At 41.6% G+C, this 23,787-nt stretch overlaps 1 protein-coding gene across 6 annotated transcripts in view; it reads left to right on the top strand.

Moving 5' to 3' along the window:
* Positions 1-23,787, top strand: part of MAP3K4 (mitogen-activated protein kinase kinase kinase 4) — a 105,089-nt gene that overhangs the window by 11,969 nt on the left and 69,333 nt on the right. For all 6 annotated transcript variants that reach the window (XM_070376985.1, XM_070376987.1, XM_070376988.1 and 3 more), the window contains exon 2: positions 23,211-23,401. In XM_070376985.1, the coding sequence (XP_070233086.1) occupies positions 23,211-23,401 (191 nt within the window). The remainder of the gene's footprint in view (positions 1-23,210; positions 23,402-23,787) is intronic.

Below are 23,787 nucleotides of genomic sequence, written 5' to 3' on the forward strand. Positions count from 1 at the left end.
GCTTTCTGAGGTGGTGAACTCCCCAGACTCAGATTTGGCTAGAATGACGGAGGCCCTGAATTTCAATGCAAGTCACTTTGTGAGAAGACTTGTCAATATATCCCTGCACAAAGTTGCCACTCAGATCAGATCAGTTGCTCAGTTGTGTCCGACTGTTTGCGACCCATGAATTGCAGCACGCCAGGCCTCCCTGTCCATCATCAACTCCTGGAGTTCACTCAGACTCAACGTCCATCAAGTCAGTGATGCCATCCAGCCATCTCATCCTCTGTCGTCCCCTTCTCCTGCCCCCAATCCCTCCCAGCATCAGAGTCTTTTCCAATGAGTCAACTCTTTGCATGAGGTGGCCAAAGTACTGGAGTTTCAGCTTTAGCAACATTCCTTCCAAAGAAATCCCAGGGCTGATCTCCTTCAGAATGGACTGGTTGGATCTCCTTGCAGTCCAAGGGACTTTCAAGAGTCTTCTTCAACATCACAGTTCAAAAGCATCAATTCTTCGGCACTCAGCCTTCTTCACAGTCCAACTCTCACATCCATGCATGACCACAGGAAAAACCATAGCCTTGACAAGACGGACCTTTGTTGGCAAAGTAATGTCTCTGCTTTTGAATATGCTATGTAGGTTGGTCATAACTTTCCTTCCAAGGAGTAAGCGTCTTTTAATTTCATGGCTGCAGTCACCATCTGCAGTGATTTTGGAGCCCAAAAAAATAAAGTCTGACACTGTTTCCACTGTTTCCCCATCTATTTCCCATGAAGTGATGGGACCAGATGCCATGATCATTTTCTGAATGTTGAGTTTTAAGCCAACTTTTTCACTCTCCACTTTCACTTTCATCAAGAGGCTTTTGAGTTCTTCTTCACTTTCTGCCATAAGGGTGGTGTCATCTGCATATCTGAGGTTATTGATATTTCTCCCAGACTGGAATGCAAAAGTAGGAAGTCAGGAAACACCTGGAGTAACAGGCAAATTTGGCCTTGGAATATGGAATGAAGCAGGGCAAAGACTAATAGAGTTTGCCAAGAAAATGCACTGGTCATAACAAACACCCTCTTCCAACAACACAAGAGCAGACTCTATACATGGACATCACCAGATGGTCAACACCGAAATCAGATTGATTATATTCTTTGCAGCCAAAGATGGAGAAGCTCTATACAGTCAGCAAAAACAAGACCTGGAGCTGACTGTGGCTCAGACCATGAACTCCTTATTGCCAAATTCAGACTGAAATTGAAGAAAGTAGGGAAAACCACTAGACCATTCAGGTATGACCTAAATCAAATCCCTTATGATTATACAGTGGAAGTGAGAAATAGATTTAAGGGCCTAGATCTGATAGATAGAGTGCCTGATGAACTGTGGAATGAGGTTCGTGACATTGTACATGAGACAGGGATCAAGACGATCCCCGTGGAAAAGAAATGCAAAAAAGCAAAATGGCTGTCTGGGGAGGCCTTACAAATAGCTGCGAAAAGAAGAGAAGCAAAAAGCAAAGGAGAAAAGGAAAGATATAAACATCTGAATGCAGAGTTCCAAAGACTAGCAAGAAGAGATAAGAGAGCCTTCTTCAGCGATCAATGCAAAGAAATAGAGGAAAACAACAGAATGGGAAAGACTAGAGATCTCTTCAAGAAAATCAGAGATACCAAAGGAACATTTCATGCAAATATGGGTTCGATAAAGGACGGAAATGGTATGGACCTAACAGAAGCAGAAGATATTAAGAAGAGATGGCAAGAAAAAATAGAACTGTACAAAAAAGAGCTTCACGACCCAGATAATCACGATGGTGTGATCACTGACCTAGAGCCAGACATCCTGGAATGTGAAGTCAAGTGGGCCTTAGAAAGCATCACTACGAACAAAGCTAGTGGAGGTGATAGAATTCCAGTTGAGCTATTCCAAATCCTGAAAGATGATGCTGTGAAAGTGCTGCACTCAATATGCCAGCAAATTTGGAAAACTCAGCAGTGGCCACAGGACTGGAAAAGGTCAGTTTTCATTCCAATCCCAAAGAAAGGCAATGCCAAAGAATGCTCAAACTACCGCACAATTGCACTCATCTCACACGCTAGTAAAGTAATGCTCAAAATTCTGCAAGCCAGGCTTCAGCAATATATGAACCATGAACTTCCTGATATTCAAGCTGGTTTTAGAAAAGGCAGAGGAACCAGAGATCAAATTGCCAACATCCGCTGGATCATGGAAAAAGCAAAAGAGTTCCAGAATAACATCTATTTCTGCTTTATTGACTACACCAAAGCCTTTGACTGTGTGGATCCCAATAAACTGTGGAAAATTCTGAAAGAGATGGGAATACCAGGCCACCTGATCTGCCTCTTGAGAAATTTGTATGCAGGTCAGGAAGCAACAGTTAGAACTGGACATGGAACAACAGACTGGTTCCAAATAGGAAAAGGAGTACGTCAAGGCTGTATATTGTCCCCCTGCTTATTTAACTTCTATGCAGAGTACATCATGAGAAACGCTGGGCTGGAAGAAAACAAACTGGAATTAAGATTGCGGGGAGAAGTATCAGGAACCTCAGATATGCAGATGACACCACCCTTTATGGCAGAAAGTGAAGTTGCCACTCAGGGGTAGCTAAATTTGAGACTCCTTTCAACCTAAGGTACAGGCTTCCCTGGTGGGTCAGTGGTAAAGAACCTGTCTGCTAATGGAGGAGACTGGAGTTCAATCCTTGGGTCAGGAAGATCCCCTGGAGAAGGAAATGGCAACCCACTCCAGTATTCTTGCCTGGAGAATCCCATGGTCAGAGGAGCCTGGTGGGCTATAGTCCATGGGGTCGCAAAGAGTCAGAGACGACTTAGTGACTAAACAACTACTACCAGGCTGAATAGACCCCGGGAGAACTTGCATCTTAGAATTTAGTCTCCACTCACAATGAACATTTTCCCATTCCCGAACACGACGTCTTTCTCAGCTTCTTGCCTGTGAGTGGATTGGTTTCTGGGAGCCTCTCGCCTGTGAGTGGATTGGTTTCTGGGAGCCTCTCGCCTGCGAGTGGACTGGTTTCTGAGCATCAGCTGCCCTTTTCCTTTCTTTTCTCCTGCAGTGTTTCAGACAGCACTTACCTTCTGAATATTCTCTTACTCCCCTAGGCCGGTAATACTTGTATTATGTAGGAGTGTAACATAAAACATCCCCTGTCTTCAGGGAATTTATAATCTAGTTGAGAAGAGATAAGGTAAATGGAAACTTTATAATTTGTGATCTGCTGTGGAAATGGTAATAAATTTGCATCTGTCACCTGTGTGCCATCATTCAAATAGTATCACGTGTTTTCTGTAATGAGCCTGCAAACTGGGTGCATATTTTTCAGATGGAGAAAGTGAGTCTTTAAGAGACGTACCAATGTTAGTTCAGAATACCTGGACTCAGGGCTCATTCAGCTTTGTTATACTTCAGAGTCTGTGGTCCTTTGTTTTATATACTGTATTTTTAGTCATGAATGTGAAAGAATGTGATGAATGATTTAAATAATGGTTTGCTGTAGCAATAAGAGATCTCACAAAAATGAATAATTCCCAAGTAAATTATACAGGGGTGATAGGGGGTCCCTCTCGACAGAGGTGGGTGTGATACATTGTCCGAATATACTGTGAGCATTTGCCATCTTAGTAACAGTATTAAACCGTCATTTAAAACTGGCTCTCTCATTCCATTTTATGGTTCTGCCATAAACCATCTAAGTTATTACCAGTTTCTTTCTGTTCCAGATAGCACTACAATGAACCCCCTGGTAACACAGCTCTGTTGGCTCTTCTGGGGGCTTTTGTGAAATCATTTTCTGAATGCAGAATTAGAAAGGAGTTTGAACACATTTAAAAGTTGTAATATCTATCGTTAAACATTTTCTTCTGGAAAGATTATAAAAACGTACAGGCCACAAATAGTGCTTACCTTATGAGCGTTCTAGTTTTGAGGATTTTTTAAAGCCTTTGCTAATTTAATAGCCCAGAAAGAGCTATCTTGTTTAGAGTGTCTGGTGACTAATAATAGGTGGAACTACTTTCATGTTTTATTGGTATTTAAGTTTATTTTGTGAATTATCTCTTTTTTTGTATTTTTCAATTATTATTTTCCTATTGGTATCAGGAGTTTTCTTTCCAGTTTTAATGAATCTTTTATAAATTAAGGACAGTGTTTTTCTCCAGTTTAACTTTTAAAATGAGTGTTATTATATTTTATATTTTTAAATGTTCACATAGTTAAATATTTTCTTTTAAGTTTCCTTCCATTTCTTTAAAGCTAGGAAGACCAACACATGTAATTAAGGGAAAATAATTTCAGACCCATTTTTCTGGAAAAATGCAATAAGTACCATTTTCTGTGATATTTTGTGGGGAAAAAATACCATAGCTTACATGAAATGTAAGCTATAAAGGAGCTTATAGTACTGGTTTCTGTGTTTTTACATCACTGTAAATCTTTTTCTAATAGCCATGCACCTAGTAGATACTGAATAAGTATCTGTTGATGGAATACATAAGAGTTAATTCAATGAATTACCACTGGCAAGACTTTAATAATTTTACTGATTCTCGGCGCCTCTTCCTTTGTACTCTCTTTGTGTTCTTGTTTCCTGAGAACTTGTGAATAAAAGACAAAGGCGTGTCCTTTCTTTTAGACTCCTTATGCAAGATGTCAAGTCCTTTCTGCATCACTGTGTTCTGCATCTTAATGCCTGGTAAGAGCTCTCCTCTTGGAATTGCTCTTTGGGTGACAGCTGACCTAGAACCTATCATAAGATCCCCATTCCCTTGTTTTGGTAAAAGTAAGCTTGCGTTCTGTTCAAATCCTGCTTATCCCTGGTTCATATTGAGGTGTCCCTTTGGAAAAGAAAGTAAAATAACCTTTGTGGTTCAGTCGCTCAGTCGTATCTGACTCTTTGCAACGCCCATAGACTGCAGCACATCAGACTTTGCTGTGCTTCACCATCTCCCTGAGTTTGCTCAAACTCATGTCCATCGAATCGGTGGTGCCATCCAGCCATCTCATCCTCTCTTGCCCCCTTCACCTCCTGCCGTCAAATCTTGCCCAACATCAGGGTCTTTTCCAGTGAGTCGGCTCTTCACATCAGGTGGTCAAAGTAGTGGAGCTTCAGCTTCAGCCTCAGTCCTTCCAATGAATGTTCAGGACTGATTTCCTTTAGGATTGACTGGTTTGATCTCCTGGTAGTCCAGGGGACTGTCAAGAGTCTTCTCTAGCACCACAGTTCTAAAGCATCCCTTCTTAGGTGCTCTGCCTTCTTTATGGTCCATCTCTCACAATTGTACGTGACTACTGGAAAAAGCATAGCTTTGACCCTGTGGACCTTTGTCGGCAAATTGATGTTTCTGCTTTTTAGTATGATGTCTAGGATTGTCATAGATTTTCTTCCAAGGAGCAAGCGTCTTTTAATTTCATGGCTGCAGTCACCATCTGCAGTGATTTTGGAGCCCAAGGAAATAAAGTCTGTCACTGTTTCCATTGTTTCCCTCTTTTTTGCCAGTGAAGTGATGGAGCTGGATGCCATGATCTTCCTTTTTTGTATGTTGAGTTTTAAGCCAGCTTTTTCACTCTGCTCTCTCACCTTCATCAAGAGGCTCTTTAGTCTCTCTCTGCCACTAGTGTGGTGTCACCTGCATATCTGAGGTTATTGGTGTTTCTCCCCTTGAAAGTGAAAGTCTCTCAGTTGTGTTCGACCCTTTGCGACCCCATGGACTCTACAGTCCATGGGATTCTCCAGGCCAGAATACTGGAGTGGATAGCCTTTCCCTTCTCCGGGGGATCTTCCCAACTCAGGGATTGAACCCAGGTCTCCCACATTGCAGGCAGATTCTTTACCAGCTGAGCTACCAGGGAAGCCCATTTTTCCCTTATTGAGATACAATTCATGTATCAAACAATTCACCCATTTAAAGTATCCAAATCAATTGTTTTAGTGTGCTCAAAGATATGTGTAGCCATCACCAGGTCAGTTTTAGAACACCGTGATCACCTCAGGAAGGTCCCCTGTGCCCGTTCGCTGCTGCTGGCTGCCAGCCTCATCCCTCCCAGTCCTAAGTGACCGTTAATCTACTTTTGTCTCTGTTCTGAGCGTGTTATACAAATCGAATCATGTGATATGTGGTCTGTTAGGACTGACTTCTTTCATATAACCTAATGTTAGCAAGTTTCAGTCCTTTTGTACGATGTATCAGTCCTTCATTCTTTTCTTTGGCTGAATAGCGGCCCACTAAATGCATGTATCAGTACTGTGCTCTGCTTATCCACTTGTTACTTGATAGACATCGGCTTGTTTCCACCTTTTGACTATTACAAGTAGTGATGTTGTAAGTGTTCAAAGATGTATAGAGGTGTTTGTCTGGACATATGTGTTCATTTTTCTTGCATATATACTTAGTCTAATTGCTGGATCATAGATTTTTCAACTTGGCTGTACCATTTGACATTCCCGCCAGCTGTGTATGAGAGTTCTGATTTCTTCCCACCCTTGCCCATGCTTATTATTGTCTGACTTTTTGAGGACGGTCATCCTTACGGATGGAAAGTCCTGTCTCAGGGTTTGGATTTGCATTTTCCTAGTGTTGGTAAGCATCTTTTCAGGGCCCTTTGTATGTCTTCTTTGGAGAACTGTGTATTCAGATCCTTTCTCCATTTTTAATTGGTTTGTCTTTTTATTATTGAATTATGTTCAGGTATTTAAATGAGAACATGACCATTGAAGAAAAAATAGAAGACATTAAAAAAAAAAACTCAAATGGACTGTCTGAAGATGAAAAATACAGTGTCTGAAATGACAAATATATTGGGTGGGATTATCAACAGAGTAGACACAAGAAAAATGTGGCTGTAAAGAAACAGCCTGCCGGTGCAAAGGATGCCAGAGATGCGAGTTCAGTCCCTGGGTTGGGAAGATCCCCTGGAGAAGGAAATGACAGTGCACTCCAGTATTCTTGCCTGGAAAATCCCATGGACAGAGGAGCCTGGCAGGCTATAGTCCATGGGGTCGCAAAGAGTAGGACACGGCTGAGCGACTGGTCACATTACACACAGGCACTGAGAAAAAAAAAAAACCTGGCCTTGTGAGCATAGCAACCGCAAGCGTGCACAGAGCGGTACAGGGAGCACGCGGGCCAGAAAACGCGCGCAGAGCAGCGGGGACAGGCGAGGTCCTGCCCAGCACTCAGCGTGTCTGCGAGTGCGGTTCTTGGAAGAGGAAAACCAGAGAAAAGATTTTAAGAAATACGGCTTAAAATGAACAGACACAGTAAGCCTATAGATTCAAACAGTTCATTGAACCCCAAGAAAGATAAACACAAAGTTCTCACTGGAAAATCACTTATTAAATCCCTTGTTCTTCCATGGTTTCTACCCTTGTGTGTCAGTCTTATAAATAACTTTATTCTTGTAATATTTTTTTCTTCTGCTTTCACATTTCTGTTACTGTATTATGTGGAACATTCTCCTTTTATCTCATTCACCAAACCATGGTGTTCCATATTTGCTTAATTTTACCCTCCAAAGGCTTTGCCTTTATTGTTTTTAATTGTAGCCTTGATTATGAACCGTTTAAGGCTTTCTCTAATTATTCCTAAATTAACTGTGCTATTCAATTAAATGTTAATTTATTTTAATTGACCACTTTTGCAAGGAGTATGGAGAATAGTGTCCTTCTAAACAGAAAACAACAGAGCGTCACAAAAGATTGAACACCGCGGCCTTATTTGGTTAACTTCTTGACATGTATGTGATTTAAAAGTCAGCTTTGTGCAAAGCCAGCTTGTGTGGTCGGAAAGGCATTGTTCTTACCTAATGTGGAAGCAACCTTGTAGCTCAAATACTGATTTGAATTTGTTATGCATCTGATACCTTTATCCTTTGAGTGTCTAATGTATGTCAGAATGAGACATTTTGAAAGAAGAACCCTGCTAAATGTTGGGCAAATATTGTCTAGGTCAGTGCATCTTCACCCTTTTGGGTAAGAGACTCCATCTGACAATCTGATAAAACTATGGACTCTTGACTCCAAAAATGCGTGTAAATTAAAATCTACATTCAGTTTCGGGACTCGTAGTCCCCACGACTGAGACACAAAGTGTAATAACATAGTTCTGATACTTTATTTTTTACATTCCCTATATTTTGTACATGTTGCATGTAATTACATACTGTGAGATCGGTTTCCTTTCTGAAACTGTGAGTGGTGTTTATCTTTGGAATGCACTGGACTTCAGGCCTCACATTTCCAGCAAATTTCACATTAGCCTACGTATTCAACCACAGTTACCAATTATGTTCTCCTTAGTGAAGAGAGGTATAAAATTAGAAATAGCTTTTTTCTAAAAGTTTTTAGATCCAATAAAAGTTTTCTCCCAGTTTACATCGTTCTTAATTAAAAGATAGTTATATTTTTCACAAGACAGACTTTTTGTTTATCTCTAAGTGCATCTTTGACGTTGCATAGTGTTTTATTTCTTAGATGTTAACTTGCCATTTTTAAGAATTTCACAACTCCTGTAGGCAGCGTGCCTGTCAGGCGAACAATTATTTTTTTCTCTGCTGACTCCTTGCAGGTGAACTGGTCTTGTTTGTTGGCCTAGTGTAGACAGAATAGCTGTTTAGGTTGATTTTAAGACTGAATAGTTGAGCTTTATGTGTGAAAAAGTCAAAGTAGTCTTAGAAAAATGGGCGTATCTTTGTACCGGTCTGCTTGTGTAAGGAGACGTGGGAAACATTTTGAAGAAAAAGGTAGGTTCAGCCCTGCCTCGCCTCTGCTTAGCGCCCTCTGCAGCTGCACCTTTCTGTTAGGTCTGATGCCTGCCGGCGCCTTTGTGTACTCTGCTTTGCTCTGTCCTCAGCCCAGGCTGGCATGGCCTGTGGTTCTCGGAGGAGCTGTGGGCTCTTCTGTCTCAGCCACCTTCCCCCTCCCTCTCCTGGTCAGTGCCTTCAGCCGTCCTTCTTTGGAGATGTCTTCCTTGTTGTCACCCTAAGGGATCTCCAGGCTAGATCCTGTCCGCTGGTATGCTTTGTAGTTTTCCTTCACTACATAATGAGGAACTGTGCTTGAAGGACTTTGTGTGTAGTTAAGCTAAAGGCAAAGGAGAAAAGGAAAGGTACACCTATCTGAATGCAGAGTTCCGAAGAATAGCAAGGAGAGATAAAAAAGCCTTCCTCAGTGATTAATGCAAAGAAATAGAGGAAAACAGTAGAAAGGGAAAGACTAGAGATCTCTTCAAGAAATTAGAGACACCAAGGGAACATTTCATGCAAAGATGAGCACAATAAAGGACAGAAATGGGATGGACCTAACAGAAGCAGAAGATATTAAGAAGAGGTGGCAAGAATACACAGAGCTATACGAAAAAGATCTTCATGACCCAGATAACCACGATGGTGTGATCATTCACCTAGAGCCAGACATCCTGGAATGCAAAGTGGGCCTTAGAAGCATCACTACAAACAGAGCTAGTGGAGGTGATGGAATCCCACTTGAGCTATTTCAAATCCTGGATGATGGTGATGCTGTGAAAGTGCTGCACTCAATGTGCCAGCAAATTTGAAAAACTCAGCAGTGGCCACAGGACTGGAAAAGATCAGTTTTCATTCCAATCCCTAAGAAAGGTAATACCAAAGAATATTCAAACTGCTGCACAATTGCACTCATCTCACACGCTAGCAGAGTAATGCTCAAAATTCTCCAAGCAAGGCTTCAGCAGTACATGAACTGAGAACTTCCACATGTTCAAGCTGGATTTAGAAAAGGCAGAGGAACCAGAGATCAAATTGCCAACATCCATTGGATCATTGAAAAAGCAGGAGAGTTCCAGAAAAACATCTACTTCTGCTTTATTGACTACAGTAAAGCCTTTGACTGTGTGGATCACAACAAACTGGAAAATTCTTCAAGAGATGGGAATACCAGATTAGCTTACCTGCCTCCTGAGAAATCTGTATGCAGGTCAAGAAGCAACAGTTAGAACTGGACATGGAACAACAGACTGGTTCCAAATTGGGAAAGGAGTACGTCAAGGCTGTATACTGTCACCTTGCTTATTTAACTTCTATGCAGAGTATATCATGAGAAACGCTGGGCTGGATGAAGCACAAGCTGAAATCAGGATCGCCAGGAGAAATATCAGTAACCTCAGATATGTAGATGACACCACCCTAATGGCAGAAAGCAAAGAGGAACTAAAGAGCCTGTTGATGAAAGTGAAAGAGGAGAATGAAAAAACTGCCTTAAAACTCAACAGGCAAAAAACGAAGATCATGGCATCCAGTCCCATCACTTCATGGCAAATAGATGGGGAAATGATGGAACCAGTGAGAGACTTTATTTTCTTGGGCTCCAAAACCACTGCAGATGGTAACTGCAGCGATGAAATTAAAAGATGCTTGCTCCTTGGAAGAAAATCTATGAGAAACCTAGATAGCATATTAAAAAGTAGAGACATTAGTTTGCCAACAAAGGTCTGTCTAGTCAAAGCTATGGTTTTTCCAGTAGTCATGTATGGATGTGAGAGTTGGACTGTAAAGAAAGCTGAGTGCTGAAGAATTGACACTTTTGAGCTGTGGTGCTGAAGAGTCTTGAGAGTCGATTGGACTGCAAGGAGATCAATCCAGTCAATCCTGAAGGAAATCAGTCCTGAAAATTCATTGGAAGGACTGATGCTGAAACTGAAGCTCCAATACTTTGGCCTCCTGATGAGAAGAACTGACTCATTGGAAAAGACCCTGATGCTGGGAAAGATTGAAGGCAGGAGAAGGGGACGACAAAGGATGAGATGGTTGGATGAACATGAGTTTGAGCAAGCTCCGGGAGTTGGTGAAGCAGAGAAGCCTGGTGTGCTGCAGTCCATGGGGTTGCACAGAGTCGGACACGACTGAGCAACTGAACTGACCTGCTAAATACCTAGTTCTCTGTGTAGATCGAAAAGTTTAGGAGGGCAGGCAGGGTGAGTCTCTTGTTCAGTAATGTGTGTTTCCTCAACTGCTAGCGCAGCCCTTGTCTGGCTGAGCCGATGCTGAGTGAACTGAGGGTCTGATGGTGTAGTTACACTACAGTATGAAGCAGTTACTGTGCAGTTTTCAACTGTAAATAAGGAAATCATTGAAATGGAGACCTAAGAAACAAAAAACCTAAAGGCAATGAAATAACATACATTTAAAATTTTATTTCTTCTTCTGTCTCAGCTCTTACACAGAATCCCATTCTCAAAGTTAATTGTTGATTTCAAATAACTGGTCTCTAATTTAAAAGGCCTGTATTTCCTGTCCCTCCAGGGGGTGGTTTTACGCTCTTTTTTAGACATAAACACACAGATTTATATGAAAGTGAAACCCCAGCCTGATCTGTTGAGTGCTCTCGGTTCCCCTAACCATGTTCCCAGAAGACGGGGTGTGACTCCTGTACTTGGTAGGGGAGGTAGGCAGCTACCTGAAGGAGAGTGAAGTTGAGTTACACCTTACATTTGACATGCAGAAATAAGATGAAATTCTCATCTCCCCGTACCCCCCTCTGCCTTCCGTTTATACTGTAGCCACACAGTGTCTACCCAGGGTGGAGTTAATAATACTCAAGCAGGTAGGCAGCTACCTGAAGGAGAGTGGAGTTGAGTTACACCTTGTTTTTGACATACAGAAATAAGATGAAATTCTCATGATTCCCCCCTCATCTATATCGTAGCCACACTGTGTCTCCCCAGGGCGGAGTTCAGACTCTTACCCATGCCCGTAGGTGAGGAATGTAGACCTAGAATAGCTAAGAGGCTTCGCCAAAGGAGGGAACCCCAGCGCTGGCCAGAGAGCTCGGTCCCTGAACTCTCCCTGCAGGCGCTTTCTCCAGCCGACAGGGACCTCCTTCCCAGGGGGTGCAGGGCTCTGTGTCTGCCTTTGGGAGGAGGTGGACACCCCAGGGACCTGGGACAGGAGGTGGGCCCAAGGTGGGAGAGTCCTCGGCTTTGAGGTCGAACCAGGGCTCCAGTTCTGCCCAGACACATTCCAGGGAGCAGTCAGTTACCTTAACGTCTGCTTTTCCTCTTGTGCAGAATAGGGATTGGGAGAGGCGTGTTGGGAGGACGAGATGGCACAGCATCTGTCGATTGCCCAACTGAGTTCCCTGCTATGTGATAGGTATTTGATAACGAGAGTGTGATAATTTCCATAATCAACAAGAATGGGCCTTGTGGGCAAGGTATCCTTTCTGAAAATGGCGCCAGAAAGCTCTGGGGAGGATTAAATGCGCTCCTGTGGGGTGTTTACCGTGGTGCCTGACGGACCTTGGTGTTCAGTCTGTAAGGCAGCAGTTACACTGTCGCAGTGGGAGTTGTTTGTTACTGTGTGATGCATTCTGTAGCTGATGGAAAACATACAAACCTGATGCGTGTCCCAGTTTTGGAAGTCACTGTTTTAAGTGGGATTTCCTCATCTGCTGTTTAAAAATTGCTCTGTAACTGCAATCATCAATTAGAGTGATACAGAACGGCTTAGTTTTATAATTAACGTTAACATTTTTCTTTTCGTCCTGGCTTGTAGTCTTTTATGCCTGTATAGTAAATTTCTTAAGCGTTGTCATGGAATCCCATGGCGTGGCACGTCATGTCCCAGATCCCAGCCAGGACACCCCGTTACATTTAGTTACCATGTCTCCTCATCCGTGTCTTGGCTATTACTGTTCCTCAGACTCTGTTTCTGATGACTGTCACAGTTTTAAGGAGGGCCAGTCAGATATTCTGTATACTGTCGCTCAGTTTGGGTTTGTCTGGACTTTTTTTTTCATGTTTTGACTGGAGTCTGGGACTGTGACCACAGAGGTGAAGTGCCCTTGTCATTTGAAAGCTCATGTTCTCAACCTGACTTACTACTGATAATGTTGATTTATTTGATCATTTGTCTATGTAAATTACTTGGATTTTTTTCCATAAAGGTTTGTCCCTTCTCTTGTTTATTTATATAGTAATTATTTACAGCAGTAAAATCCAGTGCTTTGTCATTTATTTTGTTGTTCATATTGTTCCAGCTTTGGCCAGTGGGGATTCTTTCAGTTGCTCCTGTGGTCATTTTAAGGTACTCCTGTTGGTTTTTTGTTTTTTCAACACTTCCTCAGCGTGCTGCACGTACAAGATACACCCAGCTCATATTATGTCTTCCTCACTCCAGTCAGTCCAGGAATTGGCTGTTTCACCAAGAAGTCCTGGTTCTTCTGTTGAGAGTGTGGTGTTGGAAACCAAGATCTGGTCTCCAAGTCAATGAGCTCTCTCTCTGTTAATGTCAAAGCCGAGGTCAGAGGTTTAATGTCCAAATTGTCCTTATTCCACTTCTCTTTCCATTTTTCTTCACTGAAGACCCTGGGAGAGCATCTCATATGTTTGTATTTCCTCAATTCATCCCTTCAACAGTTGGAGTTCATCTTTTGAAAGTATATGTGTGTCATAGAGCATATTTATAGTTAACAATTTTTAAAATTTAACTTAGAAAAATAACTTGAGTTAAGGCAATTGAGACAGCTCATCTGTTTGCTACAGAAAGCAGCTCTTTAGTTACTTGATTTCTGAGAATTACATGGGAATTAATTCATGATATACAACACTTTTTCCACATATAAATTTGGATTAGAATAAGGGGGTTTTGAAAATATTCTCACTTGTAAGGAAGAGAGTAAGTAGAAGGTCACAGTTCTTTGTTGTTGTCTTTAAAGTTTTGAACATTGGTCTTGTTTCTCTTTAAACTCTTAAATGTGTTGTGTGCTCTTGGTATGGTGTGGACCACTTGGCTTTTCCTCCCAGCTTTGGCACAGCTTTCTTCTTTGCAATTTCCCTGCCTTAGCTCCAGAGTTCTCTTTACTTAAGCCTGAAGCAGGCTTTGCAGCAATCATGGGTTTTACGTTGCTTTTCTTTAGATACATCCGTGGTCGGCATTCATGGTAAATTGCACCTGTGACGAGAAGCACAGGCTGCTTATCCTCACTTCTTGTGTTTACAGACGTGCTCCCTACTGACACCACCACCCCGGCATGAGCGGGTGCGCCTCAGGAATTTCTTCCCTTCTGATTGTTTGCTTGTTAATCTGTACACATACAGTCGGAGATCAATTTGCAAAGCTTGGGATAAAGATACAGATGCGCTCACATTTTTTTGGAGGCATTAGAACTGGCAAAAATAAGAAAGCACACTTGAAAATGTCTTATTCTTTGTCCCATTGTTTTAAAGTACTCACCTGTTTGCCGTGAAATTGCCGAAACTATAGAAATAATCACATTTATCTTTTATCTGTATCACAACTCATATATTTTTAACTACCTAAAATCTCTCTTTTTTTTTGGGTCTAGTTCCTTTTGGATAGTCTTCTGGTTAACCAGAAGTGAAGAATAATAACGTGAAATCTTTAAAGCATTTTGTTATATGATTGTATGATTTTTTTCTGAAAGCCTTCATATGACAGTATTTTTAAAATAGCTTATTTTTATTTCTAATGATGAATAAACTTTATCCATATGGGGTAATTTTTCTTCGTATATTTGTTTTCTATCTTTGTGTTCTTTTTTATTCTATGTACTTCAGGACTGATAAAGTATACTTTGCAAAAATCTAATTCCCTGGTGGCTCAGACAGTGAAGAATCTGCTTGCAGTGCAAGAGACCTGGGTATAATCCATGGGTTGGGAAGATCCCCTGGAGAAGGGAATGATTACCCACTCCAACATTCTTGCCTGGAGAATTTCATGGACAGAGGAGCCTGGTGGAAGACAGTCCCTGGACTGACCGTCCCTGAGTCAGACACAACTGAGCAACTAACACTTTACTTTTTTCATGACTGAAGTAAGACTTCTAGAAGATCTAAGCCAGCTAGACCTGCACACTCATCTGCCTAACCCTTCCCAAGACCTCTCCCTCCCCATTTCTTCTGTAATCAGCTGATGCTCACAGCATCATGAATGATTGTGACTGATAGACTGCTCTCTCAAATGCCTGTGGTTTTCTGTTCCCACCAGTTGTTCCTATATATTTATCAAGAGTTCCTCATCTGTTCCTAAATCTTTTTAGGTCTCTTGTACATTTTAATTGTAATTGCAGAATTTAGTAAACGATTATATAAATATATGAGATGTGACTGCAAAAGGGAATTGCAGTTTCTGTATAAACTAATTTGGACTGCCTGGGAAAGTCTGAAGATAGGTCACCAAAAGAAAATTAGCATTAAGTTAGGGATAGGAAAGCACTGTTGAGGTTTAGATAATCCATAAAAATTACCCTATGAAAACCTTTAAATTTTGTTGCATTTTAAAGAACCAGAGAGTGGAGATGGCAGATGCTGTCCTTTGGTTGTGGTGTATTTGATGAAGTGGACTCCTGGCTTCTCTCGGGACCCACACTAAAGACAAGGCTGTGGCCTCATCAAAGTCTTAACTAATTTAAACCCATTATTGGGCTTCAAGCAAAAATAAAGTGTTTAAGTATTGTATGTGTATCAATTCTCTATTGTAACTTAACAAACTATACCAAAGCTCAGTGACTTAAAACCATTTATTATCTGTTGTGGTATTGAATGTTTCTTCTGCTTTTCATGGTGTTGGCTTGGTCTCAGGGACAGCTGGAAGGTCTGAAATAGCCTCACACACAGGCTGGTAAGTTGGCACCGGCCGTCAGCTGGGGTGGGACCTCAGAGGCCTCTGGCCTGGCTGGCTTCTCCTTCATGCAGCCTTTCCATCTGGCTTATGAGGCTTTGAAGACCCTGGCAGTCTCAGGGTGGCTGGACTTCTTACCTGGTGGCTAGCGTGCCCTGGATACACGGGTGGTGTTCGTAAGGCTAAGGCCCAGAACTGGCCCAGAGTCACTTCCGCTACATTCTGATGACTAAAAAGATAACGGGGTCAGCCCACATTCAAGTTGTCGTTGTTGAGTTTGCTAAGTCATGTCCAGCTCTTTGTGACCCCATGGACTGCAGCACGCCAGGCTTCCCTGTCCTTCACTGTCTCCTGGAGCTTGCTCAAACTCATGTCCATTGAGCTGGTGATACCATCCAACCATCTCATCCTCTGTCACCCCCTTTTCCTCTTGCCTTCAATCTTTCCTAGCATCAGGGTCTTTTACAGTGAATCGGCCCTTCATATCAAGTGGTCAAAGTGGTGGAGCTTCAGCTTCAGCATCAGTCCTTCCAGTGAATATTCGGGGTTGATTTCCTTTAGGATGGACTGGTTTGATTTCCTTGCAGTCCAAGGGACTCTCAAGAGTCTTCTGTAGCACCACAGTTCAATGCATCATTTCTTCAGCGCTCAGCCTTCTTTATAGTCCAGCTCTCACATCCAGACATGACTACTGGGAAAAAACCATAGCTTTGACTGTGGGCCTTTGTGAGCAAAGTGCTGTCTCTGCTTTTTAATACGCTGTCTAGGTTTGTCATGGCTCTTCTTCCAAGGAGCAAGAGTCTTTTAATTTCATGGCTGCAGTCACTGTCCGCAGTGATTTTTGGAGCCCAAGGAAATAAAATCTGCCACTGTTTCCACTGTTTCCCCATCTATTTGCCATGAAGTGATGGGACTGGAGGCCATGATCTTAGTTTTTTGCATGTTGAGTTTTAAGCCAGCTTTTTCACTGTCCTCTTTGACCTTCATTAAGAGGAGATGATTATTCAAGGATGTGATACTGGGAGGCCACAGAGCAGCAGGAGCAACAGCCACCACAGGCGTGGCAGGTTTTTTACCTGCGGATCTCATTTTTAATGCTTTTAATATATATTTAAAAACTGACTCACCAGTATCACTTACCCAGTGATACTGGACAGAAGACTTCAAATAAGTGACAGTGTAAGCAAGCATAATACTTTGTTTAAAACTTGTATTCTTACTAATAAGTGTGGGGACACAGGGATTTCAGCGCATGGTGTTCTGACTCCAGAACCCTCCCTTATCCCATACTCCACTGCCGTTGTTGTGGTCAGGAGATAGTCATCTTGGCACCTGGGGTAACGCTATCACTTCAACAACATTGTCAGAAGTCAGCAATCTTTAATTCTTACAGCCTTTAAAAATTTGCATTCTTCAGATTATTAAATGTGATTTTATTAAAATAGAATTTAGATAATTAAGTCTAAAGTATCAAAAGATAAAATTATTAACCTCGCAAATCCATTTATTCAGCAGATAGTAGTGGCCACGTAATCTGCCCTGGGCACTGTTCTCCACCCTGGACAAACAGAGGACAGATGAGGTCCCTGCCCTCATGAAGCTTTGAGTCTAGTTGGGGGGATAGTTTCTTACCATTTCCATAGGAAATCTTGTTTTAGAATGTCTGCTTGTGTTTAAAAAATGAATTATAGTTAAAAAGAATTTGAATATCTATACTGAAAAATAATGAAGGCTTGCTGGTTTTGCACAGAGCTACACTCTGAGTCAATGCAAAAGTAAAGTCATGAATGTTGGACAAACTTGAGATTTGATAACAGCTTACCTGTATGTAAGCTGATGATAGACATTCAACTACAAGCCGATTGATTGGTCAGCTAACTTTTAATTGGCGCTTACAGTACAAGCCAACCATGCCACTTCAAACTTAGCTCCTTTTAATTTATAGTGCAGGCCAAGCAAACTATGTAAGGTATCTAAAAAAGAAACCTAGAAAATCTAGCCCCTTTGCCAACAGTAGTAAAAGCCCTCCTTTAATTATTATTTCACAGAGAATAGGTCAGTGACGATGTGGAGAGAAACTCACACAGGTGAGAACTGTACTAATATGGAATAAAATATTTTATGTTTAAGGACTTTCCTAAAGAACTTTCAGTGAAGTTAATTTTTTTTTTTAAGGGCTTTTGCAAAACCACAGATGTTTTCAAGCTCATCTAATCCAGCTCTATCGTTTTATAGATGAGCTATTTCAGGCACCATGTGGTTTCACCTATGATGTCAGAGCAGAACTATTTAACCCCAAGTTATTTGAATTTTTGTCTTTCACATACTTCATTTAAAAACTACACCAAACCCCTTTGGGTTGAATTTAAGTGGTGCCTTTCTTAGACCGGATTCCTGGTCAACCTGAATGGTACTTGAGCAAGGTTTCATGTTAAAAGAATGCAACATTGTTTTATGTGACTGTCAGATGTTTAGTACCAGAAAGACATTTCACATTTGTATGTTTTAAACACAAAGAAAAAAAATGTTTCAGGGCAGCTGATGTAGACCTTGTACTACTTTCCTTATCCAAAATAATTGGTATCCATGGAAACATTCTAAACCAGTCAACTGGCCACATGAGCTCATCTCACATGAGCTAATACCAAGTGAGGTTTTGGACGCTTTTGGTCAATTACTTGAAGTGATGCAAGTTCTTTTGAACTTACACTAGTATTTATTTTCCTAGATTTTGTGTCTACATGATTTATTTTAAAGAAAAAAAAGAATGAACTTTTGCTCAATTTCCCCTCCTACCCCACCCCCCATTGTATTCTTAGCTAAAACTTCCAAATTAAGTTGTTTTTCTCTGACTGCTTTTCAGATTTTTCTCTTCATCACTTTTTTTTTTTAACAATTTGATTATGATACTCATAATCAAAAACTAGTAGTTTTCTTACATTCTTGTATCTTTGAGCTGCTGCGTTTGTTGTTTTTTCCCTTCAGATTTGGAAAATTTTCAGGCCTTATTTCTTCAGAGAATTTTTTCTGTTCCTCGCTTTTCTTGTTTTGAGCTCCAATAACACATATGTTACACTGGTGGTGGTTCAATCGCTAAGCTGTGTCCAACTCTTGCTAAATGGAATAGAATTTTTAGAAATTGGATTTTTTTTCTGATGAGCTAGTTTTAGACTACATTAGCTAGTTTTAGAGTATTAATTTTACTCTACTTATATCAATTTTAAAGTGAACGTGAAAGGGTCAGTCACTCAGTCATGTCTGACTCTGCAGCCCCGTGGACTGTAGCCCACCGGGCTCCCCTGTCCATGGGATTTTCCAGGCAAGAATGCTGGAGTGGTTTCCTTCTCCAGGGGATCTTCCCTACCCAGGGATTCAAGCCGGGTCTCCTGCACTGCAGGTGGTTCTTCACCAGCTGAACCCCAGGGAAGCCTGTGTGTATCACCCTGCTTGATGTTTATCCTGTGGATTACTGATGCTCTGGTCTTTCTCTTTTTCTTCCCTTTTTTTCTCTCAATCTTTTTCACTCTGATTAACTTTGGGTAATTTCTAGTGCTATATCTTCAAGTTTATTGATCTTTTTTTTCTATTGTAGCTAATCTGCTTTTATCTTTTCTAGAGTATTTTTCATTTCATGTGTGTTTTATCTCTGCAAGATCCACTTGAGTCATTTCTGGTCTGTCTCTATTGATTTTTCACCTGGTTTGGGTTGCATCTTCCTGTTTCTTTGTAAATTTGCATAGGATGGCAGATATTGTGAATTTTATTTATTGGGTGTTAGACTTAAAATTCTTTTAGGTAATGTTGGACTTTGTTCTAACGTTTAATTAAATTACAGTTACTTGGATGGAATGTAAACCAATAACATTTCTGACAGGTGTGACCACCATCTTAACAGAGTTAAGTAAACCTTAAGAAAGTATTAAATGCATATCTTCATCTTTGTATAATGCTTCTCCTAAGATTTATTTTAATTATGAATAAATATAGTATCTGGCAGCACATGGCGTTTTTCCTACCTCATTTTCTATGGTGCATAATGAATAAGGGATAAACTATATTATGTTTGATTGATTTTAATATAGTGTTTGACAGTATTCATCTTCACTTCCTTGTCATTCTGTATGTTTGCTGTTAGAATAATTAAAGTTTGGAGATGCTTTGAAATCAGTAGTTTATTGTGACTTTTTGTTTTGTAATAGATGTAGATTTGAAAACAAGAGATATTCAGCTTCTGTAGAATTATTACAAGGACTTAGTCTTCTACTCTGATTTGGAAAGTGCAGCCAAATGAATTTTTCCATGTGTAGAGAAATACAGTTGGAGAACAGTACAGCACAGATACCTTTTTCTGTTTCCCCAAATAAAATTTTTCATAAAAGTTAACATTTTCAAAATATGTGCTTTCTTAGTGGAGAAGGAAATGGCAACCCACTCCAGTGTTCTTGCCTAGAGAAGCCTGTGGACAGAGGAGCCTGGTGGGCTGCTGTCCATGGGGTTGCACAGAGTCAGACACAACTGAAGTGACTTAGCGTGCATGCGTGCATTGGAGAAGGAAATGGCAACCCTCTCCAGTGTTCTTGCCTGGAGAATCCCAGGGACAGAGGAGCCTGGTGGGCTGCCGTCTGTGGGGTCGCACAGAGTCGGACACGACTGAAGTGACACTTAGCAGCAGCAGTGCTTTCTTAGGTTGTTTTTATCTGCTAAAAGCACTGGACCTTGTAGATAAAACAATGACCTCTCCTGTCTTGAGTTTGACTCTGTCCTCAGGGCTGGGGCCTTGCCGTTGGAGACTTGGCTTAGTGACGTGTGGACATTGTTAGTCCCTCTTCAAAAATTCCTCTTCTACCTGCACGTTACGTTGCGTTAGTTCATTCATCCACATAATACTGCTGGATGCGAGTGAAACGTTCCATTTCTTTATGCCTGTCTGATGCTTTAGTATTTTCTGCATAGCCTTTTACTACCATTATTTTGTTTTGTTTTTTGAGTCTTCACAACTGAATTTCCTGAAATATTTTAGAATATTGACCTTAGAAATTCTGAATTACTGTTTCTTCTTAGTCTGAGATTACGTTATGTGCAGTCACCCATCCAGGAAGGCTGGGGCTCAGCCTTGGGTCTTCTGCCTCCAGGTTCATGCTCTCCACCGCAGAGGGGTGTTCTGAGCTGGGTCTGATTTGCTCTTTCATACCTGACTCTGTTCAGTAATATATGAGATGTATTATCGTGGAAAAACAATGAATGGTTTTGAACATTGTCCTGAAAACTATTGGAGATACAAAAATAGTAAAATACAAAGTCCTTCCTTACCACTGACTTTATCTTAATGGGGGAAAAACAGAGTTATAATATTGAATTTGAAAGGAGTTAGAAGATGTTAAAGGGGCTTCCCTGATGGCTCAGAGTTTATAGCGGTACCTGTAATGCGGGAGGCCTGGATTCGATCCCTGGGTCGGGAAGATCCCCTGGAGAAGGAAATGGCAACTCACTCTAGTATTCTTGCCTGGAGAATCCCATGGACAGAGGATCCTGGAGAGCCACAGTCCATGGAGTTGCAAAGATTTGGACATGACTGAGCGAATTCACTTTCACTTTCAGAAGATGTTAAAATGTTAGAATTGTTTCTGGTGGTGTTCATGCTGAAGTCAAAGGCAGATTCTCTTTCCAAGTTGGGCAGATGCATGCTGAGTGATGTCAATCATTTAGTGATACTGCTCACACTGCTCCTGTTGAGCATGCTTTATAGGGTTTAGCCCTTACAGGTATGGAGTTCAAATACTTATCATCCTTATTTTATATATGTGCATTGCGGAGATTTTAAATAATTTGGCTGAGGCTCACACAGCTAGTAGCTGGCAGAGTCAGGATTTGAACCTAAGTCCCTTGTGTGAGGAAGCCTGTGTTATTCATTAGAAAGCTTGTGCTAGTAATCACAACACCAGATGGGAATGAAATCAGCAACCTTGTGATAGCCGTGTTTGTTTTTATCAGTTGAATCAACTATTTTGTAGTGAGTGCGGAAGAAATGAATATGGGAAATTTCAAAATAATTTATGTCCATGTGAATCACTTCAGTTGTATCCCACTCTTTGCGACCCTATAAACTAGCCCGCCAGGCTCCTCTGTCCATGGGATTCTCCAGGCATGAATCTCGGGGTGGGTTGCCATGCCCTCCTCCGGGGGATCTTCCTGACCCAGGGATGGATCTCATGTCTCTTATGTCTCCTTCATTGGCAGGCAGATTCTTTACCCCTAGTGCTGCCTGGGAATCCCACATTGTTATTTGCTGTGTGACTTCGTAAGTCTTAAATAATAAAGGTAGCTAGCCTGAGGGAATAGGTACATTTAAAACTTATGTCTAAATTTGCTTATGGGTTTAATTTGATTCAGTTAGCTTTTGGAATATTCTGCTTGTGTGTCTGATTGTGTGGGCCTGTGTGTGTGGAGGGCGTGTGCGCTCACGGTATCTAGAGTGGTCTTGTCTGGTTTAAAAATCAGTTTTTGACCTGTCCCAGGGATTCTTTAAATATTTCAGTGCTGTAAATTTGAATAATTCTGCAGCATTTTTATTTTTGAAAGATAAGGATCTTTTGTCAGTCTATTCAATTATAATGTTATCATACATTTTAGGGTGGGATTTTTTTTTTCCCCCTCATGATTTTGAAATAGCTTTGATTTTCTAACAGGATGTGTAAATCTCCAGGGAGAAAACTGGTTGTATCTTGAATTTAGTTTAGAGTTCTATTTTTAAAATATGAAGTATATTTTATAAAGAAGATTCAGAATAGGTTAGATTGTAAGGGTCCCTATTTGAAAGGAACTTCATGATTGTGTCTTTACAGTTTGCTGTTTGAGAACTGTATCTGTTCTCAGTTCATATATTAAATTTTATTTTCGTTAGCATTGCAAAAAATAGAACTTTATCCAAGTAGTGGTATTGTTGAGGAAGTCTCCTGGGGACAGAGAATTGGCAGGAAGTTTCCAGAGACCAGGTTAAGGGGAACTGCCGTTTGGAGGTCAGGAGAAAGTCGTTCCCTTCTCTCCTGCACAGCATCTTCCCCGCACGCCCCTCCCCGGCACTGCACTGCGGTCCCTACCACGTCATCAGAGCTCTCTGCTCAGCTCCTGCTCTCTGTTCTGTCTGTGTGTGCTTCACAAAGGAAGGAGCGGGCCTCTGAAGTCCAGGCAGGACTTGTCCACTCAGGTTTAGCTTGTCCGCACCTAGCACGTGAGCAATGCTCAGTTCAGTCGGATTTGTATCTTTCAGTTCTTTGCTCTTTTTTTCCCCCCAATCCTCAAGTATTTAGTTTTAAACTTCATTTATGTTGGAAAGAATTCTCCAAACAACAGAAACTGCACATTAGTTTCTGTGCGTGCTGAGAGCAGGAACACAGTGGCTGCGTTCTCCTTGTGAGTTTCTGCAGCTACAATAGAGGAGCAACATACACCAGGCTAAGGAGATGACAGAGCCATGGAAAAGTGTTACAGAGAGTTCTTAAAAGGAGCTTGGAGTGGTTTAAGTTTGAATTCGCTTCCTCTGTCACTGAGTGTTTTCTTCGCTTGTTGTCTTTATCAGGCAAGAGTGCGTATTGGGAGACTCAGCTTGCAAGAATTCCGAATCCGATCCTGAGGACTTTTCAGATGAAGCCAACACAGAGAACCTTTATGGCACCTCTCCTCCCAGCACGCCTCGGCAGATGAAACGCATGTCCTCCAAGCACCAGAGGAATAGTGTCGGGAGGCCCGCCGGTCGCGCCAATCTGAAAGGTCAGTCTTGCACTGGAGAAGATACACGTGCGAGGGCGTGGCGCGGTTCAGCGTCTCTGTGCCACAGGGCGCTGTGATGCACGCCTTCTACAGTAGCGGTGGTTACTCCCCTTCCTTTAAGTTTGATCTTACGCTGCCTGAAAGTTTTGTTTTGATACTTTCTGAGTTATTATCATTAGCAACGTTGTTAGTAAAGGAGAAACTGACTCTCCAGAGGTGGAAAGGCTTGTCCTGAGTGTTCGTTCAGGTCAGCGTGTGAGGCATTCGCGTTCCTTGTAGGATGTGGAGGAGGCGGTGGGGATGCCGTCGGCGTGCGCGTCCCGGACGGCTGGCTGCGGGTGTGCGGATCTGTGGCCTTCTTTCCTTCTTCGTATCTCTTGGGGGAT

This window comes from Bos mutus, chromosome 9 (genome assembly GCF_027580195.1).
Source record: "Bos mutus isolate GX-2022 chromosome 9, NWIPB_WYAK_1.1, whole genome shotgun sequence".
Lineage (NCBI taxonomy): Eukaryota > Metazoa > Chordata > Mammalia > Artiodactyla > Bovidae > Bos > Bos mutus.